General features: G+C 56.0%; 2 protein-coding genes and 1 non-coding gene across 5 annotated transcripts in view; 1 reads left to right on the top strand and 2 right to left on the bottom strand.

Moving 5' to 3' along the window:
* Window positions 1–19,574, top strand: part of RIPOR3 (RIPOR family member 3) — a 31,877-nt gene extending 12,303 nt beyond the window's left edge. The window contains exons 4-21 of the mRNA XM_058562482.1: window positions 1,516–1,539; window positions 1,849–1,902; window positions 2,601–2,750; window positions 2,913–2,976; window positions 3,294–3,337; window positions 3,505–3,630; window positions 3,704–3,849; window positions 5,366–5,495; window positions 7,379–7,951; window positions 10,859–10,971; window positions 11,936–12,059; window positions 12,696–12,831; window positions 13,427–13,588; window positions 14,290–14,451; window positions 14,916–15,118; window positions 16,181–16,264; window positions 18,330–18,420; window positions 18,861–19,574. Of these exons, the coding sequence (XP_058418465.1) occupies window positions 1,516–1,539; window positions 1,849–1,902; window positions 2,601–2,750; window positions 2,913–2,976; window positions 3,294–3,337; window positions 3,505–3,630; window positions 3,704–3,849; window positions 5,366–5,495; window positions 7,379–7,951; window positions 10,859–10,971; window positions 11,936–12,059; window positions 12,696–12,831; window positions 13,427–13,588; window positions 14,290–14,451; window positions 14,916–15,118; window positions 16,181–16,264; window positions 18,330–18,420; window positions 18,861–18,961 (2,487 nt within the window). The 3' untranslated portion in view covers window positions 18,962–19,574. The remainder of the gene's footprint in view (window positions 1–1,515; window positions 1,540–1,848; window positions 1,903–2,600; window positions 2,751–2,912; window positions 2,977–3,293; window positions 3,338–3,504; window positions 3,631–3,703; window positions 3,850–5,365; window positions 5,496–7,378; window positions 7,952–10,858; window positions 10,972–11,935; window positions 12,060–12,695; window positions 12,832–13,426; window positions 13,589–14,289; window positions 14,452–14,915; window positions 15,119–16,180; window positions 16,265–18,329; window positions 18,421–18,860) is intronic.
* Window positions 17,482–17,554, bottom strand: TRNAK-UUU (transfer RNA lysine (anticodon UUU)). The gene has a single exon. It is a non-coding gene; the product is annotated as a tRNA-Lys (tRNA).
* A 1,297-nt stretch (window positions 19,575–20,871) lies between the features above and the next one.
* Window positions 20,872–27,308, bottom strand: part of PTPN1 (protein tyrosine phosphatase non-receptor type 1) — a 64,240-nt gene continuing 57,803 nt past the window's right edge. For all 3 annotated transcript variants that reach the window (XM_058562480.1, XM_058562479.1, XM_058562481.1), the window contains 2 exons: window positions 26,867–27,087; window positions 20,872–24,379 (listed from right to left, as the gene is read on the bottom strand). In XM_058562480.1, coding sequence (XP_058418463.1) covers window positions 24,193–24,379; window positions 26,867–27,087 — 408 coding nt within the window. In that variant the 3' untranslated portion in view covers window positions 20,872–24,192. The remainder of the gene's footprint in view (window positions 24,380–26,866; window positions 27,088–27,308) is intronic.

Here is a 27,308-nt window from a genome sequence, read left to right on the forward strand (position 1 = left end):
CCTCGGGTCGGTGGGGTGGAGGCAGGGCCCCCAGCCTCACGGGTGTGCCCGCCCACGTGGGGAATGAAAGGCCAGGTGGGCTCAGCCACGCCTGGCCACGCCTTGCCCTTGGTGGGCGGATGGTCAGCACAGATGGGGCCAAGATCCCGCTCCCTGTTCCCAGCCCTGCCCAGCACTGGCCCAGCCCTCAGGCGGGGGCAGCTGTTCTCAAGGCCCCCAGCCTCTCTCTCTTGGTTCTAGAAGTAACTCTAAGGTAGGCAAGTGTAGACGGGTTTGTATGTTTCAGCTGCTCCCATTTCACAGATGGGCACACTGAGGCCGGGGAAGGGGTGGCGACTGCACTCGGGCCGCGCAGCGGGATGATGGACGTGGGGTCCTGCCTCCCTGGACGCGGCTGGTTCTCGGTTTCCGAGAAGCTGTTGTACAGCCACTTTTCTTTCGAAAGGCTTGGGAACTGTGCTATTTCTTTATTTCTTACATGGAATTTTCATTTCAGAATCCCACGCGCACAACTTCACATAAACGCATACATGGGAAAACACAGACTTTCGGGGGTTTAATCCATCTTTCCTTTCTGCTGGAGGCCCCCTGTCTTCTCTGTTGAACCCTGAGGACACAATCTAGGATTTCTCTTTCCCTATTTTCTCTCTGGTCACGTAATCATACGTACAAATGCGTACAGAGGGTTTTGGTCCATAGTTGTCTCATAAAAATGAAATCTCACTTACATCCTCGACCACATCTTGCTGTTTCTCCCTAGAGCATCTTTCAACCTTGTGGAAATTCCTCCGGGCTCAGACACGGTGATTTTAATGGACGTGGGCAAACTAGGGCCTGTTTTAGAAATAAAGTTGACCCGCACACGGCCACACCCATCATGTGCGTGCTCTCTGTGGTTGCTTTCATGCTACAGTGGCGGAGACCACATGGCCCGCAGACCCTAAAGTATTTACTCTCTGGCCCTTTACACAAAGATTTGCTCGCACCAACAGTATATTCTTTTCATTGGCGGCACCCTGGCCCCTGGTGTGGATGGACCAGTCTGGATTGCCATTTCCTAAGGCCTGAACTCATAGGTGGTGCCTGATGCCTTTCCCCACTCTCCGTTCTTCTGCTCATGGCTGAAGTCACCCCTTAAACAATCAAAGCACAACGGTCCCCATTTTGTTGAGTGCTTCCTGTGTCCTTTATTCTTCATAGCAACCCTGTGGGGTAGATGCTATGGCTGCTCCATTTACATGAGGAGACAGAGGCTCAGAGAGGTTGAGTAACTTGCCTGGGACACACAGCTGAGAAATAGGGCCAGGCCTAGAACTGCCTCCCCAGAGTGTCTGTGTTTACTCACCCCTCCTCTGCGGCCTGGACCACGGCCGGCTGACTGCAGGCCTCAGAGGATGGAGAGGCTGGGGCTTCTTTGTCCTCTAGGCTCAGGCGCTCCTGGGATGTGGCCTCATGGGTCTTGGAGGAGCAATCCAGAACCCTGATACCTCTCTTCCCTCTTTTCCTCCCCCACAGGCCTTCTATTACGACCTGGACAAGGTGAGTGAAGCCTCCCTGTCTGCACGTGGGAAGTCAGGAGGGCTGAGGCTGTGCCTGGCTGATGAATGTAACATCTTCGCTCGCATTCCACCCTCCGGCCGTCCTAAAAGAGGAATACTGGGGTTTCCTCCCCATTTTACAAATGGGGAAACTGAGGCTCAGCAATGAGCCTTCCTCCAGGATGGTGACGGGCTGGCCTGGCTTGGAGCCCAGTTCTCTGTGTTAGGACCTGTAGGAGGGTGGTGGGGGCTGGGGGGCTGCAGGCGGCCCAGGCTCCTTTCACAGCATCTTCTCTTTTTCCGGGAGAAGCAAACGCGCTCCGTGGAGAGGCACATTCGGAAGATGGAGTTCCACATCAGCAAGGTCAGCCTGGCTCCTGGGGTGTCACAGGGTGGGGCCGGGCCTCCGCCGGGTTAGTGCCCAGGCTTCTGGGTGCTGGGTGGCTGGAGAAAGCCGAGGAGGAGCAGAGACTGCAGGGCTGAGCCCTGAGATGGGGGTGAGGGGGGTGGCTGGGGCGCCCCCAGGACTGTGGAGTTTAGATAGAAAACCTCAGGCTCAATCTTAGAGGACTGGGAAGGTTGAGTTCAGGCCCCGCATCGTAGAGACATGAGAGTGGAGGCCCAGAGAGGGACAAGGATTGGCCCAAGGTCACATAGCGAGTCCTTTAAGCTTTAAAGCCTGCAGACTCCTCCATGATCCGGCTTTACTCCTCCCCAGGGGCTGGGCAGATATCACAAACCCACCTCCCCTGTTTCACAGTCGAGAAACGGGGCAGGGCGGGGGAAGGGATGCATTCACCGTCCAGTTCACTAGTTTTTATTGTGCACCAACTGCGTGCCAGCCGCTGCCAGGCGCTGGGGATGCGGAGGGGACAAGGCAGACGCGGTCCCTGCCCCCCTGGGCTCCCATTCTGTGGGGCGGGGGAACAGTGCAGGGCGTGGCCGCCGTCGGGGGCTGGGGTGGGGACGTCAGCTCGGGGCCTCTCCCAGAGGGCGAGGGAGGCAGGCGGCCCTGGGGCCCGCCCCCGGCCCGGGCAGCGCCCACCGGCCTGTGCCCCGCAGGTGGACGAGCTCTACGAGGGCTACTGCATCCAGTGCCGCCTGCGCGACGGCGCCTCCAACATGCAGCGGGCCTTCTCGCGGTGCCCGCCCAGCCGCGCCTCCCGGGAGAGCCTGCAGGAGCTGGGCCGCAGCCTGCAGGAGTGCACCGAGGTGGGCCGGGGCGGGAGGCCGGCGGGCTGGGCCCGGCCTGGGGGCTCCCCGGCCGGAGGAAGCGTCTCTCTGCCCGCGGGCCTGTGTCCCGCAGGGTCCGTGCGTGCCCCCCGCGGCCTAGCCCGGGGGCGGGCGTGAGCGACCTTGTGTGGGGCTTTGCAGGACATGTGGCTCATCGAGGGGGCCCTGGAGGTTCACCTGGGCGAGTTCCACGTCAGGATGAAAGGTAACGGGGCTGCGTGGGCGGGCAGAGGCCAGCTTGGGTGGGGCGTCAGGCCTTCTTGGGGGGCTCTGGACTTCTGCTGGGGGTGCGGCTTGGTCAGAATCCCAGGGGTCCAGGCCGGGCCCTGGGTTTCCACTCGTGTGACAAGTGACCTCAGGCAAGTCCTGTCCCCCGAGTTGGATGTGAGGGCCCAGACCTGTCCAGTGTCCGTCATGATGGCTTACCCCTCCCTGAAACTGATACTTCACCCCCAGTGAGGGCCCGCGATGCACGGGGCCGGGACAGAGGAGGGCGGGGAAATCAGCCGTCTCTTGTTCCAGGTCTGGTGGGCTACGCACGCCTCTGTCCTGGAGACCAGTACGAGGTATGGCCACCCTGCGGGGTCCGTCCTCAGGGCTCCCCGCCAGGCTTTGGGGGTTGGGAGCTGCTGGGAACCAGGGTCCCGGCTGGGTTTCTGTCCCCATCCCCACCCGGCTGGCAGGGGGGCGCCCACCTGGGGCTGACCCGTCCCTCCTTGGCCCTTGCCCACAGGTGCTCATGCGCCTGGGCCGCCAGCGCTGGAAGCTGAAGGGCCGGATCGAGTCGGACGACAGCCAGACCTGGGACGAGGAGGAGAAGGCCTTCATCCCCACCCTGCACGAGAACTTCGAGATCAAGGTGGGCGGGGCCTGGGGGCGGGGCCCAGCGCCCAGAGGCTCGGCTCGGACACCACCCACAACTCCCCCCGCAGGTGACAGAGCTGCGGGGCCTGAGCTCGCTGGCGGTGGGCGCCGTGACCTGCGACATCACGGACTTCTTCACGACCCGGCCGCAGGTCATCGTGGTGGACATCACGGAGCTGGGCACCATCAAGCTGCAGCTGGAGGTGCTGTGGAAGTGAGTGGGGGCCACCCCCCAGCCCCAGGCCAGCCCCCCACTCCCACCCAGAGGAGAGACCGGGGCCTCGCCAGCTCCCCCTGGTGGCCTGAGCTCGCCCCAGTATCCACGCAGGGACATGCCCGCCCTCATCCTGCCCCACGGACAGGCTGGGGCCCAGACCGTCTCTGCAGACCCTGCCCCCCACCCACCCCCGCCCCTCCGAGTTTTAACTCCCTTCTCACTTTGGAACGAGTGGGTATTAAAGCCCCGGGCTGCCAGGACCCTTTCCCGAGGCCTCCTGGGCTGGGTTCTCGGAGGAGCCCGCCTCTGCCCGGGGTGGCCCTCCTTACTGCACCCACCACCTCATGCCTCGCTGACCCCTGCCGCCATCGGGCTCAGGGCTGAGCGGTCACCTTGAGTCCCCTCTGGGCCACAGACCCCACAGATGGTGGACACGCATGAGAACACCCCTGCCCGGGTGGGGGCGCTGCATTGAGCATTTTCGTGAACGCTGGTAGTTTCCAAAGGTTTGGTTTTGGCAGCAAAGCCCTTTTTCCCGAATGAAATCCTGTGTTTCAAGGGGCTCCTCTTCTCCTTATTCCCCGGGGCGGGCGTGGCGGGAGCAAAGGAGCTGAGACGTGCCTCCTCTGTTCTGGAGCTTGTTCTGACCAGTTGGGGCCCATCTCTCCTTTCCCTGTGGGGTGGGCTCCGAGCCTGGGGTCCCGAGACCTGCTGCTGTCCCCCCGGGAGCTGGTGAATTTGAGTGAGTGACCACCCCCAGCCTCGGTATCCCCATTTGTCAGTGGGGCTGATCACACTCTCCCCTGGGAGCCCCCTCAAGTGCACAGGGCCGAGGGCAGCCCAGTGCCATCCAACCTCAGGCCAGGCGAGTCCAGGACCAGCCATCCTGCTGGCCCGTGGCCGCCCTGGGCAGGCAGGGAGGACTTCCTGGAGGGGCAGCCTCTGAGCTGCAGGCCCTCGGGGTCAGCCGGCCCCCAACGCTGGGAGCCAGGCCTTTGTGCAGATGAGAGCGAGCTGGTCTCCACGAGGCAGGAGGGTTTACCCAGACCCACCTGCTCCACAGGCAGGGTCGGCGGGGGCCAGGCTGGGCATCCCTTGGCACCTTGGATCCCAGCCCGACCTGTGACAGGGGCTGACACGGATCCCTCTATAATGGCGCCCCTTTTCAGATGGGGAATCCGAGAGGGATGGTGACATGATTTACCCAGAAAACGGCACAAGCAAGTGTCCACCACTGAGCTTCTCGAGGGAGCCTCTAAAGGGGGGTGTCATTCACACGTGTGGTGGCCCCATCACTGCCCCTCGCCGTCTGGCTGAGGGCCCTCAGGGCGGTGGGCATCTGAGAGGCGTTTCCAAGAGGGTCGAGAGCGTGGACCTAGAGTTCCTAGGTGGTGTCTCTGACCCTGGGCAAGGCCTGCCCTCCCCCAGCCCCCCTTTCCTCTTACGTCCGTCCCCTGGGTCCCGTCTGCTCCAATGTCCTCCCAGGATCCATGACACCTGTTCTCTTCTCCAGCCCGTTCGATACCGAGAGCTTTCTGGTGTCACCCAGCCCCACGGGCAAGTTCTCGCTGGGCAGCCGGAAGGGCTCCTTGTACAACTGGACGCCCCCAAGCACCCCCAGCTTCCGGGAGAGGTACTACCTGGTGAGTGGGCCTCGAGGGCTGGGCTGGGATGGGGCGACTCCCCGGGCGGCACGTGGGGCTGGGCTAGCAGCCTGCTGCCTCCGATGTAGCCAGCTGTGGGCTCACCGCCCTTGTTTTGGGGTTATCCTGGTGTTTTCCTCCTTGCTGTGGGCCCCTCCCTTCTGGAGGCCTGGACCCGGTTTTGGGCTTGGCTGCTTCTCCTGGATGCCTGGAATGGGGCTCTCTGGATGGTTCCACCACCTCAGCCACGGCCCTGGCCTCCAAGTCATTTGTTTTAAACTTAAATTTAATACGTGTTTCTAGAAGGTATACTTTGACAACACGTACAGTACCTCTTGCCTGTGGCCTCTGGGAATGTGGGTCCCCTCCGGAACGCCAACTACTGGGTCAGCTTCTCCTGATGTGCTCCTGCCTCCTGGGAGCAGAGGCATCTTCCACTCTGTCTTATTCCAGAGCAGCCTTTTTCACATCATGAAGCACAGGAGACTGATCCCTCCCGCCCCAGGGCCCCCTCAGTCTTTCTTTACGCCGTCTCCACATGTGGCTGTGTCATTAACAAGACACTGACGCTGTTTCCGTTTTTTGGTATCACCAGCGACAGGCAGTCAATAACCTTGTACACAGGCCGTTCTACCCACAGGCGAGTATCTCCCCACAGGCGCCACCCCAGTGAGAGTCCAGGAACAGAGATGGGCAGGGTGGGGGCGACGCTGAGCTGGACAAACCCCCTGTTGCCCCCTGGACCTTAGGTGGGGAGGGCGGCTTTATAGGAGCCCAGCAACTTGTGCGTTTAGAGGAAACTTTGTCCCGCCCTGGTGGGGCCCAGCGTCCTTCAGTTAAAACCTCATCTGTGGTCAAGAGCCTGGGCTCTGGAGCCAGACAGCCTAGGTCCAAATTCTGTCTGTGCTTCTCGCCTGCTGTGTGACCTCGGGCAAGTCACTCAACCTCTCTGGACTTCAATTTCTGTATCAGAGAAATGAGAAGAACAGCACCACCCCGACGGGGTTTTGTGAGGGGTAAAGGGATTAATAATGAGAAGTGCTTAAGAGAACGCCCGGCGAGAGAGACGGGGCAGCAGGAACATCGGCCGTTAGGATGGGCCTGGTTGGAAGCAGAGGGCAAGGGTTGGTGTGAGCACACCTGGATCAAACCCTCGCCCTCTGCTCCTACCCTGTGGCCTGAGGAAGAGGCGGGCCCAGCCCCTGGGAGGTCAGAGCAGTGCAGCCTCCTGGAGGTGTGAGGGGGAGTGAGGTGTGAGCCGAAGGCCCTCAGGACAGGGCAGGTGACACCAAACACTTAGAGACAGCTGTTGCTGTCACAATGATGAACACTCCTTACGTGCTGTATGTCAGGCCCCTCAATCATTCATTCACTTCACTCATTCAAATCCAAGTGCCAGGCTCTAGCCGGCTGAGGATGCAAGGGCCATGGGAAAATCAAGCAGGAAGGGGAGGGGACTGCCGGGGCAAGGTAGGAGCCGCTATTTAAGACAGGGTGTCCAGGGAAAGGTACCCAGGAAAGGTGACATCTGCGTAAGGGCCCGAGGGGGCAAGGGCACAAGCCACAAAGACATGGGGAAGCACGTCACCATTCAGTGACATTCAGAGAACACAGCGCAAAGGCCCTGAGGCGGGAATGTGTGAGTGAGCCTGGAGGGGGTGAGGCACAGCACGGAGGCCACTGGGGCTGCAAAGGAGTGAGTTAGAGGGGTGACGGGGGACAGGGCAGAGGTTCAGGCTCCCGTCAGCACCTCCGGGCGGCCGGTCACCTTGGCGGGCCTCAGTCATCTCGAGAATGTGGGCACGCAGAGCAAGTGTCGGCGGGGCAGCCCCCCTGGTGTCCCTGGGTGGCTGGTGAGGCTGCTCCTGTGTCCCTCTCTCCAGTCCGTCCTGCAGCAGCCAGCGCAGCGGGCCTTGCTGGCGGGCAGGCCAAGGGCCCCCTCCGTCCTGAGCTGCCTGTCGGACAGCGGCCTGCAGGGCTCCGGCCTGCGGAGCCGGAGTCAGGAGCTGCCCGAGATGGACTCCTTCAGCTCTGAGGACCCCCGGGACGCCGAGACCAGCACGTCGGCATCCACCTCGGACGTGGGGTTCCTGTCCGTGGCCACTGGCCCCGACGCCTCCATTGAAGAGGAGGCCCAGGAGGACCCCCCACCCCTGGGCCTCCTGCCGGAGATGGCCCACCTGGCGGGAGGCTCGTTGGTGGAGCAGCCTGGCTGGAGGAATCTGGGAGTTGAGCGCCCCAGCCTGCCACGGGGCTCCCCATTCCATAGCCACAGGATCCCGGGTGGCCAGGAAGGCCAGGATGAAGGAGAGACCAGGGACGGAGTGGATGGGCCTGGGGCGACCCTCGAGAGGCCCCTGCAGGAGGTCCTGGACTTGCTGAGGTCCATGGACTCGGCCCAGCCCCGGCTCCGGGAGCTGGAGTACCAGGTCCTCGGCTTCAGGGAGCGGCTGAAGGTACGTCCCCTCTGGCGGGCGGCACCCTGCTTCGCCGATGGTGTAACGACTGGGAGTGGGCTCTGGGGGCAGCCAGCCCGGGCTGGCATCCTGGCCTCACCCCGGGTGACCCAGGTGGGCGATGTCTCCTCTCTGGGCCTCAGTTTGCTCCTCTGTCAAGGGGGGACAACAGCCTTATTGGCCTGGGAGGAGGACTGTAAGAGGAAGTTGGGGCTCAGAGTGGATCCGGCCAGAACCCAGCCCTATCTCGCATCTTCTGACCCGGTTGGGTGGGGCTGTGGCTTGGCATTAAAATCCCAAACTTGGGGTGTTCTTTTTTTTTTTGTGAGGAAGATCAGCCCTGAGCTAACATCAATGCCAATCCTCCTCTTTTTGTGAGGAAGATCAGCCCTGAGCTAACATCTATTGCCAATCCTCCTCCTTTTTTTTCCCCTTTTTTTCCCCAAAGCCCCAGTAGATAGGTGTATGTCATAGATGCACATCCTTCTAGTTGCTGTATGTGGGACGCAGCCTCAGCATGGCCAGAGAAGCGGTGCGTCGGTGCGCGCCTGGGATCCGAACCCGGGCCGCCAGCAGCAGAGCACGTGCACTTAACCGATAAGCCACGGGGCGGCCCCCATTTGGGGTGTTCTGAGGGTCAGAGCCGGCACCGTGGACAGCCCCAAACTGCCACACGCCCCACACGGAAGCTTCTCAACAGGGCCCACGCCTGTTCTCGGGTGGCTCTCAGAGGTGCTGGCCTGGGCAGATTATTCTATTTTGGTTTACATAAATTTAAATATAGGTAAAATAAAACGTTCAACTCCAGCACCTACTTATACATCAATTAATGTATGAAACCACTGTCTCGTGTAGGACACAAACTGGCACAGACGTAGTTTCACAGCTTTCTTCAAAAATCAGTTCTGGCTGGTTTCTCTCTCCCCCTACCCTCAACACTGCAAACAGCACCAGTGAAAGGAAGTTGAATTTTTCATTTCATGTCCAGTAACTTTAAAAATATATTCACTGTTTACCCCTGCTATGGTCTTTAAAAAGACCCCTGCCTGAAAATTTGAAGAAAAAAATTTAAGAAATAATGTCACCTTTTTTGTATCTCTTAACAGCATTTTTATCTTGTAGAACACTTTGAGTCACCCTGCAGGCAGCTTCTGTCACATACTTGTATTTTGAAAAATTATACCCACTTTACATAAAAATCTTAAAATAAGACTGGAATAAGGCAGTAATTTTAAATGTCTTTGAGGAACTTTTCTTTTTTTTGGCAAACCAAGTTAGAACAATAAAAATGATTATAGGCTATGGTTTTTAGTTTGACTTTTTAAAGAGAAATTATACACACGTGCGTATATATTTATACAGCTGATTCTCGTTATTCATGGATTCTGTTTTTGTGAATTCACCTACTTGCTAAAATTTACTTGTAACCCCAAAATCAATACCCATGATGCTTTCACAGTCACCCCTGGGCACGTGCAGAGGGAAAGGATCTGAGTCACCCAATGCATGTTCCAGTGGAGGCTGGACGAGGGGACGCTCTGCCTTCCCGTTTCAGCCTCCCACAGTATGCAAGCGTCCTTTTCACGGTCTGTTTAGTGCTGTGGTTTTCACATTTTTGTACTTATTTTTGGCGATTTCGCTGTGTAAAATGGCCCCCAAGTGCAGAGCTGAAGTGCTGTCTTGTGTCGCTCAGCGCAGGAAGGCCACGATGTGACCCACGGGGAAGACACGAGTGTTAGATCAGCTTTGTTCAGTTGTAGTGCTGTTGGCCGTGAGTTCAATGTTAGCGGATCAACAGTATATATTAAATAAGGTGTCTTTAAACAGAAACCCACATAACATGAGGTTCTGTGTCGATCGGCTGTGAAAATGTTGTGGCTTGCAGCCCCTGCAGTCCCCAGGAGCAATGGCTCAGGATCCTTGGTGACTTCTAGACCGGGACTACCGAGAATAACGAGAACCAGCTACATGTGCACACACACACACATGCACTATCCCCCAGGATGGGAAAGCTCTGCCACGGGCCTTCTCTGGGTGCTCGAGGTCGCCTCTGTGGGCCCCACTCTCAGGATGGCGGCTCCGACTCGCTGGGCCGCGTGGCTCGGGCTGTGTCAGCGCACTTTGTTGGGACGAGGCCTGGCTGAGTTGGGCACGGGGCGGGAGCCAGCCCCCGAGGCCTGCCACGTATTGGGACAAGACCGGGATCCCCATTAGTGGACTTCCAGAAGCCGAGGACGGGACCTGCCGTCGGGAGGCTGAGGACCAATGGCAGGAACCGTGGCTCCAAGGCCTCCCCTCCCCGGTCAGGGGCCGCCTCCGATCCCCTCTCCTTCCACACTTCCTGAGCGCAGAGACGCCGGAGTCCAGGGGCTCCCCCGGCCGCCTCTGAGCCTCCTCAAGAGGTGTCGGGCCTGACCCACACATTATTTTAAAAATAATTTGGAATTAGTTGTCAATATTTATAAACTGGGTGGCCTCCCACAAAAATCTAGGTTTCCGGCTTTTCTCAGAAAATTGAACGAGCTGGCAACACCGGCCCCCCCGTTCCCAGTGGTGGGTGGCAGCTGGCGCAGAGCAGCAGCAGGCCTCTTGGGGGAGGGTCCCGCTCTCTTTCCACGGTCCCCCCGGACCACTCACTCACTCCTGTCACTGGTCCTGTCCCCGTGGGTGTTTGTGACCCTTTGGTCACAAACACAAGGGTGAGGCTTTTCAGATGTCTCCCTCAATCTTTGGTGTCACACCTGTCACAGGCCATTCAGGAGGGACCTTGGGAGTGCCCGTCCCTGACTTGGGGGCACTGGGACCCTGCTGAGGGATGGTGCCTGTGGCTGGGACACAGGTCAGATCCGTGTGCCGGGCTGGGTAGGGGGCTGGCACGGCCCTCAGGTGTCCCCGCTCGGTCCGCAGCCCCGGGGAGCGCGCCGGGAGCACGCCTCCGCCGAGAGCCTGATGGAGTGCATCCTGGAGAGCTTCGCCTTCCTCAACGCCGACCTCGCCCCGCATGAGCTGTCCCTGTTGGGGTGAGTGCACCCTGCCCAGCGCTGCCCCGGGTGGCCAGCCTGAGTGCTATGCTTCCTGTTGGCCTGCTGGCCTCCAGCTCCATTGCCAGGCCCGATTTGTATCTATTTTGATTGCTTACTGTGCCCCCACCCCGTCCCCACGTGTCCACGGCCTGGCACAGAGCAGGCCCCTGGTGACCACTGTGGGATGAGAGCACCTCAGCACGGCCCTGAGCCTTCTGCTGCGAGCAACGGGCTTTTTTTTTTTTTATCTGAAAAAACAACCATCCAGCGCACAGTAGAACCTCTGACCTACCCCCGAACCGACGCGCAGCAGTGACCTGTGCCCCCGTCCCTCCGCACAACCATCCCCCGCCACCCTCCACCCTCCATCCCCCACTGCCCCCTCACGTGGGCCTGGGCGCTTCTCCTGCACCCAACCTCAGCAGCACAGGGGCGCAGCAGCAGTCTACACTTCTCCTCTTCTCGCAACCCCATGGGGAGGGCACGGCATTCCCACTCAGTGTCCCCGTGTCACTCGCGTCCTCCCTCAGGCCAAGGGTGCAGCCTCCACCCGGAGCGGACGCTGTGAGGGGCACACCTGCGGGCAGCGTTTCCCTGACCCCTCACTGCCCTGAGCCTGGGACTCCTGTCCCCACTCTACAGACCAGTAAACCGAGGCTGGTGGAGGCGGACGTGCCCGGCGTCACAGAGCAGGGCGTTAGTTTGGAGGGCAGGCTTCGGCCTCAGGTTGCACAGCCTGGGTGGGGGCCCGGGGCCACACCGTCCGCACCCGACTTGAGTTGCTGCCACCTCCTGCTGCTCCTCCTTTCCTCTTAGTTTCCTCCTCAGTCGCACTCCATCGCCCTGGACCCAGAGTTGGCCTCCCTGATCAGCTCTCCGGGGAGGGAGGGTGTCCTCCACTCTCGGAGGGAGCAGAATCGCTAACCGCAACGGTCACCCCGTTCCTCTCAATTCAACTCAGAAAGGACAGGACGCCACCCCCACCGCCATCACTGAAAGCTTCGTCCGAGGAGCTCACGGCCGGCGCCCCGGAGCTGGACATGCTGCTCTCGGTCCACCTCCAAGTCTGCAAAGCTCTGCTGGAGGTGCTGAGGGACGGGGCCTAGTGGGGAGGGCTTGCCCGGGGGCCGGGGCTGGGAGTCCTCTCTGCAAAAGGCTGATCTAGAAGGTGGTGGGGAGCATGGTGCAGGAGCGAGAGACCCACGCCCTGAAAGCCAATGAGAGTGAGGAGGTTCCTCTGTGGAAGGTTCAGGCCAGGCCTGGGTGGATAGTCATGTGGCTCTTACGCAGCCCAGGCCCTAAATCAAAGGCGGTGGCTGTGACTCTTTCAGCTGTAGATGCCAGCACTCCAATCCAAACTGGCTCAACCAAAAGGAAAATTTATTGGCTCACAGAATTGAAAAGCCCAGAGGTGGGCTTCAGGCCCTGGTGGATCCAGGGTTTCAAATGTCATCATGACTACAGCTCTCCCTCCCTCAGCTCTGATTTTCTGTGTGCGTTGGTTACACTTTCAGGCAGACTGGCTCCTTCTGGTGGCAAAGGCAGCCCCTGGCAGCTTCAGCCTGTATCCTATTCTCTCAGCCACTTGGGTGAAGGGGGATCCCCAGATGACCATCAGGGACAGAAGGATGGGCACAGGGCAGGTGGGGGCCATGGGCATGGTGGCTGACGTCAGAGGGCATGTTCTGTGCTAACCTGGAGCATCATGGGCTGCTTCCCAGAAACTGGCCTCTCCTAATTTGTCGAGGATGGTCCAGGAACACCTTCTGGAAGAAGCTGCACAGCAAAAGCAGGTCCTGGAGACGCTCTCTGTGCTTGATTTTGAGAAGGTCAGCAAGGCGACCTCCATTGAAGAGAGTAAGTGACTGCCCACCACCCCCAGGCTGCTTGTGTGAATGGCCTGAAGTCCAGGGGAACCCCTCGTCCCTTCTCGACGTCCGAAGTTAACCAGAGCCCAGGGGGTGCGGCTGGGGACAGTGGCTGGGCTGGGCTCGGAGACACACACAGCGGGGGCGGGGAGGGAGGCTGCACAGCCTTGGAGTAAGCAGCACACGCTCTTCGGTCAGCTGTGTGACTATGGGCAAATGATTCACCTCTTTGAGCCTTGGCCTCCCCATCTGTATAATGGGGAGGCCACTGGGGAGAGTTCAGTGAAGCAGTCCCCGACACAGTCCAGGCACACAGTATACACTCAAATAAACAGTGGCCTCAGTTCTGCCTCTGCCCCCATGGGACCTCCCCTTGTCCCTAAGGAGACGTTGGTGACAGGAGCCACCCCAGCGTTGTTGTGAGAACTGTGGGTGGTGCCCAGGTCAGCCGTCTGTCCTCTGTGTCACACTGGAATGTGGGAAAGGAACGCTGCATTCAGCCCTGCCATCCTTCCCCTCCCTGCCTCTTGGGCCTCCCCGGTGCTCGCTCAGCCCTCGTCAGGTTTCTGAGCCTGGGCTTTCAGTTCTCCCACAGGCCGCCCGGAGGAAGGGGTGTCTGAGGCTGTGGCGAGCGTGCACGGAGCCCGGCGGGGTCCTGTCCTGCCCTGCCACGGTGCTGCTATGCCAGCTCAAGAGAACGTTCCTGCACCAAGTCAGAGGGAAGTACCCGGGACAGCTGGAAATAGGTACCTGCCCTCCCCACAGGAATGCTGTGCAGTCTCAGGGCCTTCAGTGCTGTCACCGTGGGCCTTGCGGTGGCCCTGTCTTCACCTCCGCCAGTGTCTTCACGGCCAAATGGAGGACGTTTCTCAGCTTGAGCACAAGTCACCTCCTTTTCCTGGGGAGAGGAAGGAGGGTCTGTGAAACCCTGAAGCTGCAAACAGTAGTGGGGTCATGCATTTTTCTGGGGACATAGTCCATAGCTTCCACGAGAACTTTCAAGGGGTTAAGAAAAAACCTCGATTGGAAGGTAGGCAGGGCTTATCTGCCCAATAAGGTGTCTTGAAACGTTGGCTGGACTCTTCCTCAGAATGCGGAGCATTTTTCTCTGTTGACAACTGAGGGTGACACTTGTACTCCGGGCAGTGGCTCTGGAACTTACGCAGCCCTAACCGCTGCCTGCGCTGCTCGTTGGCCTGCATATTCCCAGGCCCCGGGCCCAGGATTCAGATTCGGGTGCAGTGGGGGCACTGAGCACGGGGCTGCACCCCCAAGACCGCCTGACTCGGGGTCTGTGGCCGCCAGCTGGAGCAGGCTCCTTCTCACAGCGAGGGACCCCCACTCTCGTGTGATGAGAAGGCCTTTAAACTGGCGCGGCCCCGCCGGCTGAGGAGCCCCGAGGAGGTGCGGTCTCGGCTCCTCACGGCCCTCTCTTGTGTCCCGCCAGCGTGCCGCAGGCTCCTGGAGCAGGTGGTCAGCTGCGGTGGGCTGCTCCGCGGAGCCCGGCCCCCGGAAGAACAGACGGTCACCTGGTTCCAGTTCCACAGCTACCTGCAGAAGCAGAGTGTCTCCGACCTGGAGAAGCACTTCGCCCAGCTCACCAAGGAAGGTAGGGCTGGGGCGGGCGGCAGGAGACCTCAGAGCAACACAGTGACAACACGGGGGGCCCTCGAGCAGAACCACTGTGTCTTTCTCCTCTAGCTGTTCTTTTGAGAGCCCAGATTTAACCTGATTCCACGCGCAGCCCACGTAGTCAAATTAGCTCCACGGGAAGGCTCCACAGAGCCAGGAGCAGAGGTCGAGCTGGATATGGGGGGATGCTCGGCTGGCCGGAGGCCCTGAACTATGAGCTGGGGGTTACTAATTTCCAGGGTGTATTTGATCCCTTGCTGGAAAGCCTTCCTAGAGATTCCAGGAGGGCCCTGTGAAACCATCCAGACGGGGCCTCGTGATCACCTGGGTGTGCCCCAGGATTTGCTTCTGCACGGCAGCTGCAGTGGCCAAGCAGACCTGCCACTGCCCAGCCCCACCCGCCGGAGGGGAGCCCGGGCCCACTTCTTCCGTCTCTTCCAGTAACACTCGCTGAGGAGCTGCAGAGCACAGGGCAGGTCAAGACAGCCCAGAAGCTGCAGGGGAAGCGGCTGGACCAGCTCCAGCCCCTGCCACAGACGTTAAGGGCCTGGGCGCTGCTCCAGCTGCACGGGCCCCCGCGGGTGTGCAGGGCGGCCAGTGCTCGCCTGGCCAGCGCAGCCAAGAACAAGAGCTTTCGGGAAAAGGTACGGGGGAGGAGGGGCGGTGGCAGCCCCCTGGTGCAGGTGTGGGGGCGGGTGGGGGAGGGAGGCTTTCTCTCTTGAACAATACAAAGGACTCAATGACCGGGGGCTGCGTTCACTGCAGGACATTTTGATCTAGGGGTGCTCCAAACGTGACCACGGCCCTCCATGCCGTCGCCATCGGTGACGCCAGCCCTGGGGGGGATCTGTGGGCTGGGGTTGCCTGGCCAACACCTGGGGAACCACATAACCAGACACCACAAACTTACCACCCGGCTCATCTGTGTTTCTAAAGCAACACCTCTATTTGGTCTCAGAGATGTGACCTGCGTGTAGAATGTTCCTGTCTCAGGATTCTAAAGGTCATCTTCATTTACTTTCAATTAGTATGTGTGGCTGGCTGCTTCACTGTGTTTGGTCCATTTGAAAACCAAGAGATGGGAGCCTCTGCCTTTTAGGTTCTGGGACCTGTGACTATTCTAGATTTGCAGTACCGGCCCCCAAGGTGGGAGGAGAAGGGCAATACTGGGGCCTTACTATAGTGGGCCACATCCCCATGTGCTTCCTAACTCATCTAGACAACAATTCTGTGAGGCAAGTGCCAGCCTTCTTTGGCTGTCGTGATTCGGCCATGGTCACATGACTGTCGGGGGCGGGCTCAGAGCTGCAACAGAAAAGGGCGGGGAGAGGAGGGCAGCTGTCCTGGCCCGAGGGGGTTCTCAGCCTCCAGGATGGCTCCTCTGTCTGTCCAATTCTTCTGTTGTCCCTGGCTGGACATCTGATTTCTCTAATTTAGCATTTTATCTAGATGGCAGTTCTAGAATGCATTTGGTAAACATTATAGACAACAAGAGCTTTCTTCGTTTGATTTCTGCCAGCCCTGGGACCACGGTTCTTAGAGATACACTGAATACTGTAGTATATGCACCTAGAGACTGTGTGCACCTGGCCCAGAGATTAATAGATCACAGCCCAATTTTGTTTAGAAACAGGCAAGAAGGGCTTGATTTATGGTCAGCACTTGGAGGATGAGCCGAGGGCCCCTCACAGCGACCTTCTTTCCAGGCTTTGCTCTACTACACCAACGCCCTGACGGAGGACGACGCACAACTGCAGCAAGCCGCATGCATGGCACTGCGACATCTCAGGGTGAGTTGAGCCTGTCCTCGCTGGTGATGGAGAAGGCGGCTTGTGGCTCAAGTTAGTTCATTTCAAAGTGGTTCCACTAGGACCAAAATAAGAACATCACTGCCAGCAAGGAAGCACCTAAAGAGCTGGTTTTGGAGGTGCAACCGTGAGCTCCACCAGCGGAGGCCCCCCAACAACAGTGAGCATTTGCTCTGGCTCTGCGTGAAGCAGCAGGTGGGCCCAGGGACCCGCTTCTGAGCTCTTCGATTATAATATGCTTTAATGTCCTCAATTAAAAAATTTCCAAAAGCACAATAAGCTCATTGTAGAAACCAAAAAAAAAAGAGTGTACAATACAGAAATGTAAAAGATAAGTTATCCATCATACAATAGTGGAAACTACTATTGATATTTTGGTATATATAATTTTTGCTTGGGGGGGTGTGGGAGCATTTAAAGTTGCTGATCATATTAAATATAGTTTAGGGCCGGCCCCGTGGCCTAGCGGTTAAGTGTGCACGCTCCGCTGCTGGCGGCCCGGGTTCGGATCCTGGGCGCACACCCACACACAGCTTCTCTGGCCGTGCTGAGGCCGCGTCCCACATACAGCAACTAGAAGGATGTGCAGCTGTGACACACAACTGTCTACTGGGGCTTTGGGGGGGAAAAGGAGGAGGATTGGCAATAGATGTTAGCTCAGAGCCGGTCTTCCTCAGCAAAAAGAGGAGGATTAGCGTGGATGTTAGCTCAGGGCTGATCTTCCTCACACACAAACAAACAAACAAAAAGATATATTAAAATAAATAAATAAATAAATAAAATATAGTTTAAAAACAATGAGCAAAATAAGAACTTTTTTGTTAGACTGGTGTGCTTTAGAATTCTTCATGAAGGGTCTATCAAGTCTCTACCTTAATCTACACCCCCACTCGTACTGTAGAAAATTTAGGTTTTTTTATCCTTTTTTTGTTTTTGTTTTCGAGGAAGATTGGCCCTAACATCTGTTGCTAATCTTCCTCTTTTCTTCTTTTTTCTCCCCAAAGCCCCCAGTACATAGCTGTATATCCTAGTTGTAGGTCCTTCTAGTTCTTCTATGTGGGACGCCGCCTCAGCAGGGCTTGATGAGCTGTGAGCAGGTCCGTGCCCAGGATCCCAACCAGCGAAATCTGGGCCGCCAAAGCAGGACATGCAAACTTAACTGCTACGCCACCAGGCTGGCCCCAAACAGAAAGAGCCAACGCCTGAACAGGGAGTTGAACCCTGGACCCTCAGATTAAAAGTCTCATGCTCTGCCAACTGAGCTATCCAGGCCATTTTTTAAATTATGACGTTATTATGAGCACATTTGTGCATAAAGCTTTTAAAACAGAGTTCTGAATTATTTCCTTAGGCTAGACTCTCCAAAGTGTCACTCCAGGGCCCGAGAATATGAACAAGACTCTTGATACAGCACACCCACTGGCACTCCCAAAAGCAGAAGTGAGGGGACACCCGTTTTACCTCAACCTCACCTGCACTGGAACTCTCATTTAAAAAAACCATCGCCCATTTGCTAGGTGAAAAACAGTCCCATATTGATTAAACTCACCCTACTCTTTCTGGAATGAATCCACAGGCAATTCTAGCAGGACCATCTGGTGGTAATCCAACAGCCAGTAAGAGGGGAAGGGTGCCAACGCGGGAGCAGAAGTGCTCTCTGGTCCTTGGCCCCGGAGGAGCCACTGGGGTCAGGTGTCTGAGCCGGGCCCTGACTGCTCCTCTCACAGTCTGCCCTGGAGGGGACGGTTGGCAGAGCAGGGGGGAGGTGGGAAGGTCCAGAGGGAGGCCGGCCTTTCAGAAGGTGTGTTCACATAGCTCTGCTGATGGCCTGGCTTGCTGCAGGTGTCAGGGCTGAAGAGGGGAGATGCTTCCAATGGCGTTTCTGAGGAACGTGAGCCACATAAGAAACCTGGAAGCCTTCAGAAAGGGAAGGGGCTGAGGCCCCCAAGACCATGCTGGGGCTGGGCCTGCAGGGCCTATGACAGTGGATTCCACCTGCTACTTACAATGTCCCCTAATGGACCCTCTTTCACCCCACCTCAAACAGGGCATCGAAAGCATCGATCAGATCGCCAGCCTATGCCAGTCTGACCTGGAGGCCGTGCGAGCAGCAGCCCGGGAAGCCACACTGTCATTTGGTAAAGTCCAGCATGAAATGTTGTATGCGGTGCAGGGGGTTCCCAGGTCCTTAGAAAGGCTGTGCTCGAGGCCAGGGCCAGACCTCAAAAGATATAAAACAGCACACAGGACAGGCCCTGTCAGTGACCCGCTGACCTCCACTTGACCAAGGCAGGCTTCCTCCATGGTTGGGGTGGCAAGAAGCGATTTCCTTCTTAAGCTTCAGTTTATGACCCCTGGGCCTGAGTCAGATGCAAGGTGGGACGAAAGTGCAGCAGACTGTCGTGGACGTAGGGATGAGGCACTGGGTCCATGCGGGTTGGCTGGCAGGGGCTCCCCACCTCTGCCCTTCACAGCGGCACCCGAGACCGTCAGTAAGTCCCAAGGCCACCTCTGCCCGCCAGAGTAGCAAACACTGGGGTAGGGGACAATCCAGTGACAGATCACCTTAATATTTCAGGTGAAAAAGGACGCTTAGCTTTTGAGAAGATGGACAAACTTTGCTCAGAACAAAAAGAAGCCTTTTGCCAAGAGGCAGATGTTGAAATCACGATATTTTAAGAAGCCTCAGCTGATGAGCTCAAATCTGGCATCTTGATGTCTGCTGCTGCCCGGCTTCGACACGGGGACTGAGCTTCAGGTGGGGGCACCCTGTGTGCTCCCCCAGAAGTGTAAGCTGGCCAGAGCCACTCCCTGAGTCTCTGGACCAGTTACAGAGCCCCAGGGCATGAGTGAGGCCTCTGCACGGGAGCAGGAAAAGGTGACGCCCTGCACTCCGAGGGCGGCACAACTTTCATCAGACCATCAGCTTTTGGCTCTGACAAGGTCTGACCTTTCCCAGGATGCAGAGCTGGGTCAGCGCCAGCCAGTCATGCTATGAAGGGGCCAAGGCCAGGCAGGTGGAGGCCTGGAATAAAAAGCTCTGAGACGAACATGCTGAACTTGAGATCTCCCTGCGGGTTGCCTGGCCCAGCACTGCCGGTTCACTGAAGACGGGGACTGAGGCGGCGAGCGGGCCAACTGCCGGTGCTAAGGCGAGTGTGGTGGGCCGAGTTATTTCAACAGCAGCAAACTGTCCCCTGGTGAGCCGGAGGTGGGGACACACAGAACCAGGGTTCTACGATGCACTTTCTTAACACGAGCTGCAGCCCAGACACCACCGTGGAGCCTGCTGACCGTGGGCCTTGTTTCCACTGGTCAGTAGCATGAATGAAAGAAGATGCCCTGGGCCACGAAGCCTCGAGTGTCACATCAGCAGCAGCACTTGCTCTGACCTCACTAATCAACATGGAATCCAACTTCTGAAGCCAGTCCACTGAGGGCCTATTAAATAAATTGCTTCAGAAGCCACAGGCTGGCTTGAAGAAAGGTTTCACTGAAGAACATGTTTAAAGAAAGAAAATCAGTTGCCTATTTAAGTCTATTGAAAAAGCTCCATGCCCCGAGCTGTCTGTGTGAATAACGTCGAGAACCTGGGTTTGAATGCGGCTGTCAACAGTGGCATTGGAAAATTCTGTAACTTAAACGTTCTCATTTAAACTTCCCGTATATATTTTGTGCTTTTTGGTTTAACTTAGTATTTATTTGCCTTGTTCATATGTTCAATTTTCTGCAATTTCAATTAAAAAAACGATTTTTATTGGTGTTGTACTTTACCTGAGAAAAGTAGAAAGTAGTGGCCGTTGCCCCAAACCTCCTGGGGTGGTGGTGGGGGGACGGCCCCTCCTGTCCCTTAATGCTCCCCTCTCCAGTGTGGATTCGGTGAAGCGGGTCTCCACAGCAGGTGGGGTGAAGGAGTGCGGCCCTGGGCTCTCCCCGGTGCTCTCTGAAGGCTCCGATGCCCGCTCCTACGGGGCATGCTGCAAGGCCATGGCACAAACAGCTTCCTTGGCGGCCAGCTTTGAAACAGTCAGGAAGCCTTGAAGCTACAGGGAATTCTTTGTACTATTTTTGCAACATTTTGCAAGTCTGAAATTATTTCACAACCAAGTCTAAAAATCACTTTAGGATTTATATTTAATCTTGTACACGAAAGGAAGACTACAAGAGTTTTTTACACCTCATCATCATCTCTGTCAATTCCACATCAAACATGCCTCCACGGAGGTACCGAGATGGGATAACCATTGTGTCTCACAGGCGGTTGGTGATGGGACACATTCTTATGAGGTTTGAACAGTTCTTCAAACAACTTGTAGAAGTTTAAGTTATCCATTCAAAAGGTGGGGTTTGTTGCTGTTGAAGGAAATGGGCTGAGGCCTGAAGTGTTAAATAAACTCACCAGGCAGGGACAGTGCCCCCAGCCCAAAGGCACTCCCACTGCAAGAGGCCGCCATAGTTCTGAGACGCGGACAACTACGACCCCGCTGGATGGACAATGTCTGTTTCCCATCAGCAGGGGTGGACAGAGACAGGAGGTGCCCATCCTGGTTTAGGCCCATTAGGCAAAGAAATGGGAAGCACTCCAAATCCACATTCTTTAGAAAAAAAATTTTATTGTTGCAACTAAAATGCAAACCCATCATTTATATGGCAAGTTGGAAAACTGTCCAGTCTGACAGTTCTGTGAGGTCACAGAAGACCCTGAGACGCCCCCCACCCCACCCTGTCATGCATCCACGTAGACACACACCTGAAAAGGTATTATACCAAAACACCTCACTTTTTTTGTTTGTTTTTATTTTTGTAAAAATGGTTTATTCCATGGCCATTGTAAAAAATAATGACCTGATGAGTAAATAATGGCTTAAGGCATATAGCAGAGCAGCTCGCTACTTCTCTAACATACATGTAACAAGATGGAGAGCCATCTGTTTTCCAAGGATAGGAGGCTAAACCAGTATATCCATTTTGAAATGCTACTATATATATACACCCAAACTACTACATACATATACAGGACTTCAGGAACAAACAAATAAGCCCAACTCAGAAACGCTCACAGCCTGGCATCTCAGCCTTCTCCACACCTCACCAAGGCTCTGCGGGGCGATGCCGCAAATGTTCCCACCACAGAATTTCTCTGCACGGGCTTCTAACACGTGAAAGGCAAAATGTGAAAATGCTGGCAAAAGAGCAGCTCATGAGCTACAGCTGCCTTTTTTTCTTGTTAAAAAAGCCACTTAATGTGGAGATCTGAAGTTTCCCTCACAGGAAGAGTCGTGAGCACCATCAGTCCCCAGGGTCAAGGGCAGGGGCAGACACGCCTCTCTCAGCAAGGGCCCCCCGGACCTAGACGGCAGCAGGCCGACTCTAAGGGAAACACCCAGGTTGTTTCAAGAAGTGTGGTTTCCAACAGTTGCCTTGATTCCAAATCACGGTCTGCTCAAGAAGAATGTGAACTTGGAGAGTGAAGGCTGATCCCAAAGGTGCTGGGGGGGAGACCCTGCCTGGCTCAATGTCCAGAGTGTGAGGTGTGACTATGGCTTCCCACACCCTCGGAATGTCTGAGTTACAGTGGGACCCAGCTGGACCAGGACAGGTTGGGCCTCACCAGGAAGTCACCAGAGTGTCATGCCAGGAATTAGGCAAATATCTGTTACTGGAAAACATCACTCCATTGCTGAATGCCGATTATTTCAGCAACAGTCTTAGGAACCACAGCCATGTAATGATCAGATCATGCAAAGGCAGACTGGACTTGTACATGGGGGCACATACGTAGGCAGAGATCTAAGTATTTCAAGCACGTGGTATCTGATCTGGACACAGGAAGACGGTACATGCATTCTAATACACACAGGGGGAGCGGTGACTGGTGACCGCCAACAGGAGTCTAGCAGATAACCAGGGAGGGGGACGACCAGGAGAGGGGAATCTTCACATCACGTATCTTAAATATCCAAGGGGTCATTATATATTACCCCACTGTTCTATAAACATCTGCCGAACCTCTTCTCACGTTACCCACAGTGTCACCAAATAACGACTGCTTACAACGGTCCTCCTTTCTAGTACTGGTCTGACACACAGGCTCACCCCAAAGTCTTCTGTCCCCAGCACTACCTGAGGGTTCATTATTGTACTTTTTTGATAAAGCCCTTGATGCAAGGCTGACATCAAAAAATTTTAATACATTATTGGTTTAAGAAAATGCTAGTGCACTATGGATGCCTTTGGGGAAAAAAATAAATATCGAGTGGAGAGGCTCCTACATGCAGTCCCTGTGGAGGTCTATGGGGAGGACGTCGTGTGCCGCCCGCCTGGGACACACGGAGCAGGAGCACCGGGTGAGGTGAACCTCATGACGTGCGCAGGCCACCTCTCTGTGCCACCAGCACAGTGCTCTCCTCTGCTCTCCTCCAAAAATGGGTGTGGATTTGGTACTCAAAGGAAGGAAAGGGGGAAAAAAATTAAAGGATAAGGCAGGAGACCAACAGCCTGCGGAGGGTAGTTTTAGTGCAGAACAAACGTCCGTCCGGGTCACGGCTGGCTACGCTGTCCGTCGGCCCTTACCTACCACGGCTGCCTGCTAGTTGAGCTCGGGCTACACGAGCAGAGGCGGACGGGGGGGTGGAGGTGGGTCAGATTACGTGTTGCTGTTGGACAGGAACTGGAATGAAACCAAACATTTTCAGATGAGCCCGGACCCACCGCCGCAGAGCCACAGCCTCACGTCCCAGCCCAGCCACCCCACCCCTGGCCACTCCAGCCCCCAGTGAAGGGGGTTTTAATTTTTTTTTTTTTTTTTTTTACGATAGCTCCCCCTTCCCAAAATTCACCTCTAAGGAAAAAATTGTTTGCTCATTGCTAAACCATCTGATGCACTCAAAGATGGTCGCTTCGAAAGAGGTAAAATATTTAAAATCATAAAAAAAAAAGTCTTGTGAGGTGATTTCCGTGACCAGAGTTTTGAGGCTAATCCTCTCTCTTCTCTTCACTTTAACAGCAACACACTTCTAATGTGTGGACTTCTACTGAAATGGTATTTATATCCCAAATGAGGTGGAAACTGCTCCTTCTGGATCTCGACAGCAGGGTGAAATCTGGTGGCCACCCTGTGGTGACCTCTGACCCTGAGGCAGGGGCCTCGAGGAACCCCGTTTTTGGGGATGGAGCGAGGAGGGCAGAACATGAGCAAGATGGCCGTAACAAGAAGGGATGGATGGAGAAATGAATGATGAAAACCAGCGGGGACACCCTGAGCAAAAGCAGAGGCCGGGTTTGTTTTGTAGAGATGGCCTTTTTTGTTATTCTTCTTAAAACGGGAAAGCTTGTGGGCACCGTCCATGCTCAGTGTGCGCACAGCAGAGGAAGGGACCGAGCAAGACGGCGTCCTAACCCTCAGACCCTCTTCTCCAGAGGAGTTTACATTCGTTGTGTGGAGTCTTTCCCTGGGAAACCAAATAGAAACTGTGTATCTGCTTACACCACCTAAGGGTACGGGTACAGGAAAGTTTCATAAGTGCCTAGTCTTTTTTTCCAGAAATAACAAAAAGCTGCTTTTTATAAAGGTTAAAAACAACAATGTGTTGTAATTCTACTATTTTTTTTTCAAAAACAAATGAACCAAAAAAAAAAAGAGAGAGAGAGACGTATTTGGCATTTTCTCTACTTACTCCTGAATAGGTTAAGGCCCTGAGATTAGACTCTCATATTCTTGGGACCACAGGGCTCCTTAAAACCCCAGTGCATCAATCCTCAATTCTCTCTTTAGCCCTTCACAGTTCCAGACTTTAAAAACCTTTGATCTGTTTCTTCTGAGACTGGCTCAGATCCTTGCACAGCGCTGGACGCTAACGCCAGGCTGTTGGCCAGTGCTCTCTGTACACACGGTCTTGCCAGCACGTCCGTCAGTGAAAACATACCCTGTAGCAGAGGTACGCGCCGGCTGTGAGGACTGTGGCCATGCACATGTTGACCAGGAAGGGCTTCCAGTGAGTCAGCGCCTGGTCCTGCTGCTCCTCAGGTGGCGATGGCTCCCCCTGGGCAGGACCTCCCCCCACGACCCGCCTTCTGACTTCAGTGTCTTGACTCGTGCTGAGGAATGAGAGAGGCAGAGAGCGGTTACTCACTCTGGGAAAAGGATGGCAAGGACGCGACCATTATGGGAGGAGTTCTAGGAAAATACGAGCACGGCAATGCTGACAGTGGCCTGAAGCCCACTTGTCACCGCCTCCCCCCAGGGGCCCAGGTGGCCCCCACAGCCAGGGTAGGGTTCTGGAGACCTGCGGACTCCTTGGTGGTAGAGGGTGGTAGGGTCTGAGGAGAAATACAGCCACTGGTGCAAAGACAGGTGCTAACTTTGCCCTGGGGTCTGCTTACGGAATGGTCCCCTTCAGATCAGGGAAGGCAACGGCACGGCCCACAGGCTACCATCTCCACCCTGGGCACCCTAGAGGTGCTGATTCACAGGGCCCTTGTCACTGCTGACACGAAGACACCACGCATTCCCACTGCCCTTCAGCACTGACCCTCTGCCCACCCCACTGCAGGTCTGAGTCCCCAGCACCAATCCAATCCTGCCAGTAGGACCGGCGCCCAGGCGTTCTGTGCGCAGTCTGTCAGCTGCCTTCCTAGTGGCGAGCCAGAGCCACCCGGCGGGGACGACGTGCACTGTGTTCTCGCTCCAGGGCTCTCGAGAGAGGTCAGCAAAGGCTTGTGGACCACGAGGAGCCAGGCTTTCCTCTTCCTCCCTTCCCTAGGCCCTTCCTTGTCCACCCTTGTCTCCATCAAGGAGGCCCTGGCCACAGAAGTCCTGGCTCACATGTGCATCTCCACAGCCTTCCCACCCCAGCAGCATCTTGTGTGACTGGCAGGACCACCTGAGGCACCACCTTGCCTGGAGACAGGAGGAGGCTGCACGAAGCCCTTGCTTTCTGTCACCCACCCTGCGAGGCCTTGGCTGCAGGACTGAGGCCTGTGTGCACGTGGGCTCCCACTGGTGTCCAGTGGCACTTATGTTTTTGGTACAACTCCATTTTTCTGGCACTTTCTGCCTTTTAGCTTCCCAAATCCACACTTCCCTGCTTACCACCTTCACACACAGTGTGAAAGGCACCGCTCTCCACAAGTTTTGATGAATAAAGAAACAGAACACATAGATGAATGTGACACAAGTCATTTGCCAGCTCCCGTCTCTCTCATCCTAGGCCCCCAGAGAGCCCTCAGATGGAGCACACGGGCCCACCCTGAGAACGTCAACAGAGGCCCTGGGAAGCTGGGCACAGTCTCACTGGGGGAGAGTCACTGAGCCATTGCTCAGCACGTCACATGGCACCTGCTCTGGAAGGCCCCACTGGACAAGTGTCTCTCAAGCCCCAGAGCCAGATCCTGTGCTCCTATGGTAAGTACCTGGGGCATGAAGAACCCTGGGGATTCAGGTTCATGGGTCAGGACTGGGGCCTGGCAATCAGCATTTAGCAAGGTGCCCAGTGAGATTCTGATGATGAAATTAGCCAGAGGACCCAGTGGGGCACACAGCGTGGGTAACTCGCTTTCTCATGTACTGTAACCCCAATGTCTGGCCACATCGATAGCCCCAGATCCCATTCTTTAACAGCTGCAGAATCTCTAACACAGAGAGAAAGCATGATTTATCTAATCTCTGGATATATCATGGGCTCATCTCTAACTTTCCCCATTACAGATGCCGCCACAACGAGCAACTCTACCTACACATCTCTTTGCACACTTGTTTGAGAATTGCTGCAAGCTCAATTACTAGAACTATCCGAATGCTGGGTCAAAACGTGCACTCATCTTAAACTGCCCTCCAAAAAGCAGGTAGCAAGGGCACTGCCCCCACAGTCTCAGGCTCGGCTAACTCCCACTTATTCTTTAAGCTTCCACATGGTGTCACCTCCTGCAAGCAGCCTTCCTTGACCATCTGGGAAGGTTCAGTGTCTCTTCTCTAAGGCTGACCACCTCAGAGGGCTCCCCCATCACATCACTGTCCACGGGCTTCCACTACAATCTACCGTGCCCTTCTCAACAAGATGATCTAGAACACTGACGAGGGGCCATGTTCTAGTTATCTCAGATTCACAGGCATCAACAGGTGCTCAATAATCTTTGTTAAACTACGAGGAAGCAAAATGACAACCATTTTAATCACAACTGCATGAAAAGGTCAAGTTCCCAAAAGGACCATCTTGGGGGCTGAAGGTCCGTGGTCAAGCCTGTACATCACGTTTCAGGCCTGGCCAGAAGCCTGGAGGCGGGCACTGTCATTTAAAGGGTGGCAAGACCCCACTCAGCCTTGACAAACTCCTGATTCCAACGAGACCACAAGGTGGTGCTAGACCCCAACTGAAGTCATCACTTTCCTGGGCCAACCCGTGGCTCAATCCCCGTGTCCTCCAGCCAGAGGACGGGCAGCATGGTCCAGGGGCCCCGTTCCCCAAGGACATAAAAGTGCTGCGTGCCAAGAGGAGGCTGTGTCCACAGGGTTTCAATATCAACATGTGTTTCTGGAATAGAAAGTCATTTCCCCTCACCCCCAATAAGCCAGGACCCTCACATTACCTTTCCATGCTGCAGGGCACACTTAAGGGGGTTCTAGTTTCTTCCTTGATGGGGCCATCTTTCTCCTCCTCGGTCCCATCCTGTACCCACTGGTGGTTCGGGAAGAACTCCTTGCACTTTCCATTGTGTGGCTCCGGGACTCGTTTGGGTGGCCGGGGAGGTGGAGGGACGTGCTCAGGTGGGGGCTCCAGATCCTCATGGGAGAGCTCCTTCCACTGCTCCTGGAAAAGACAGCAAGAGGAAGTCCCATTACTGTTCACGTTTGGCTGGTTCGCCAGGAAATCTGCTCCCCTTTCAGGGAACAGAGGTGACAGGCTAGTGAGCAGCTGGTGAGGGGCTCTCTCTGCTCCTTGGGTCTCCAGACATACTCGGAAGATGAAATCTGAAAACAGTCTGTTCTCCCTCTCAATGTTCTCTATGTGAGTACTTCAAAGGCACAAAT

This window comes from Diceros bicornis, chromosome 19 (genome assembly GCF_020826845.1).
Source record: "Diceros bicornis minor isolate mBicDic1 chromosome 19, mDicBic1.mat.cur, whole genome shotgun sequence".
Taxonomy (NCBI): domain Eukaryota; kingdom Metazoa; phylum Chordata; class Mammalia; order Perissodactyla; family Rhinocerotidae; genus Diceros; species Diceros bicornis.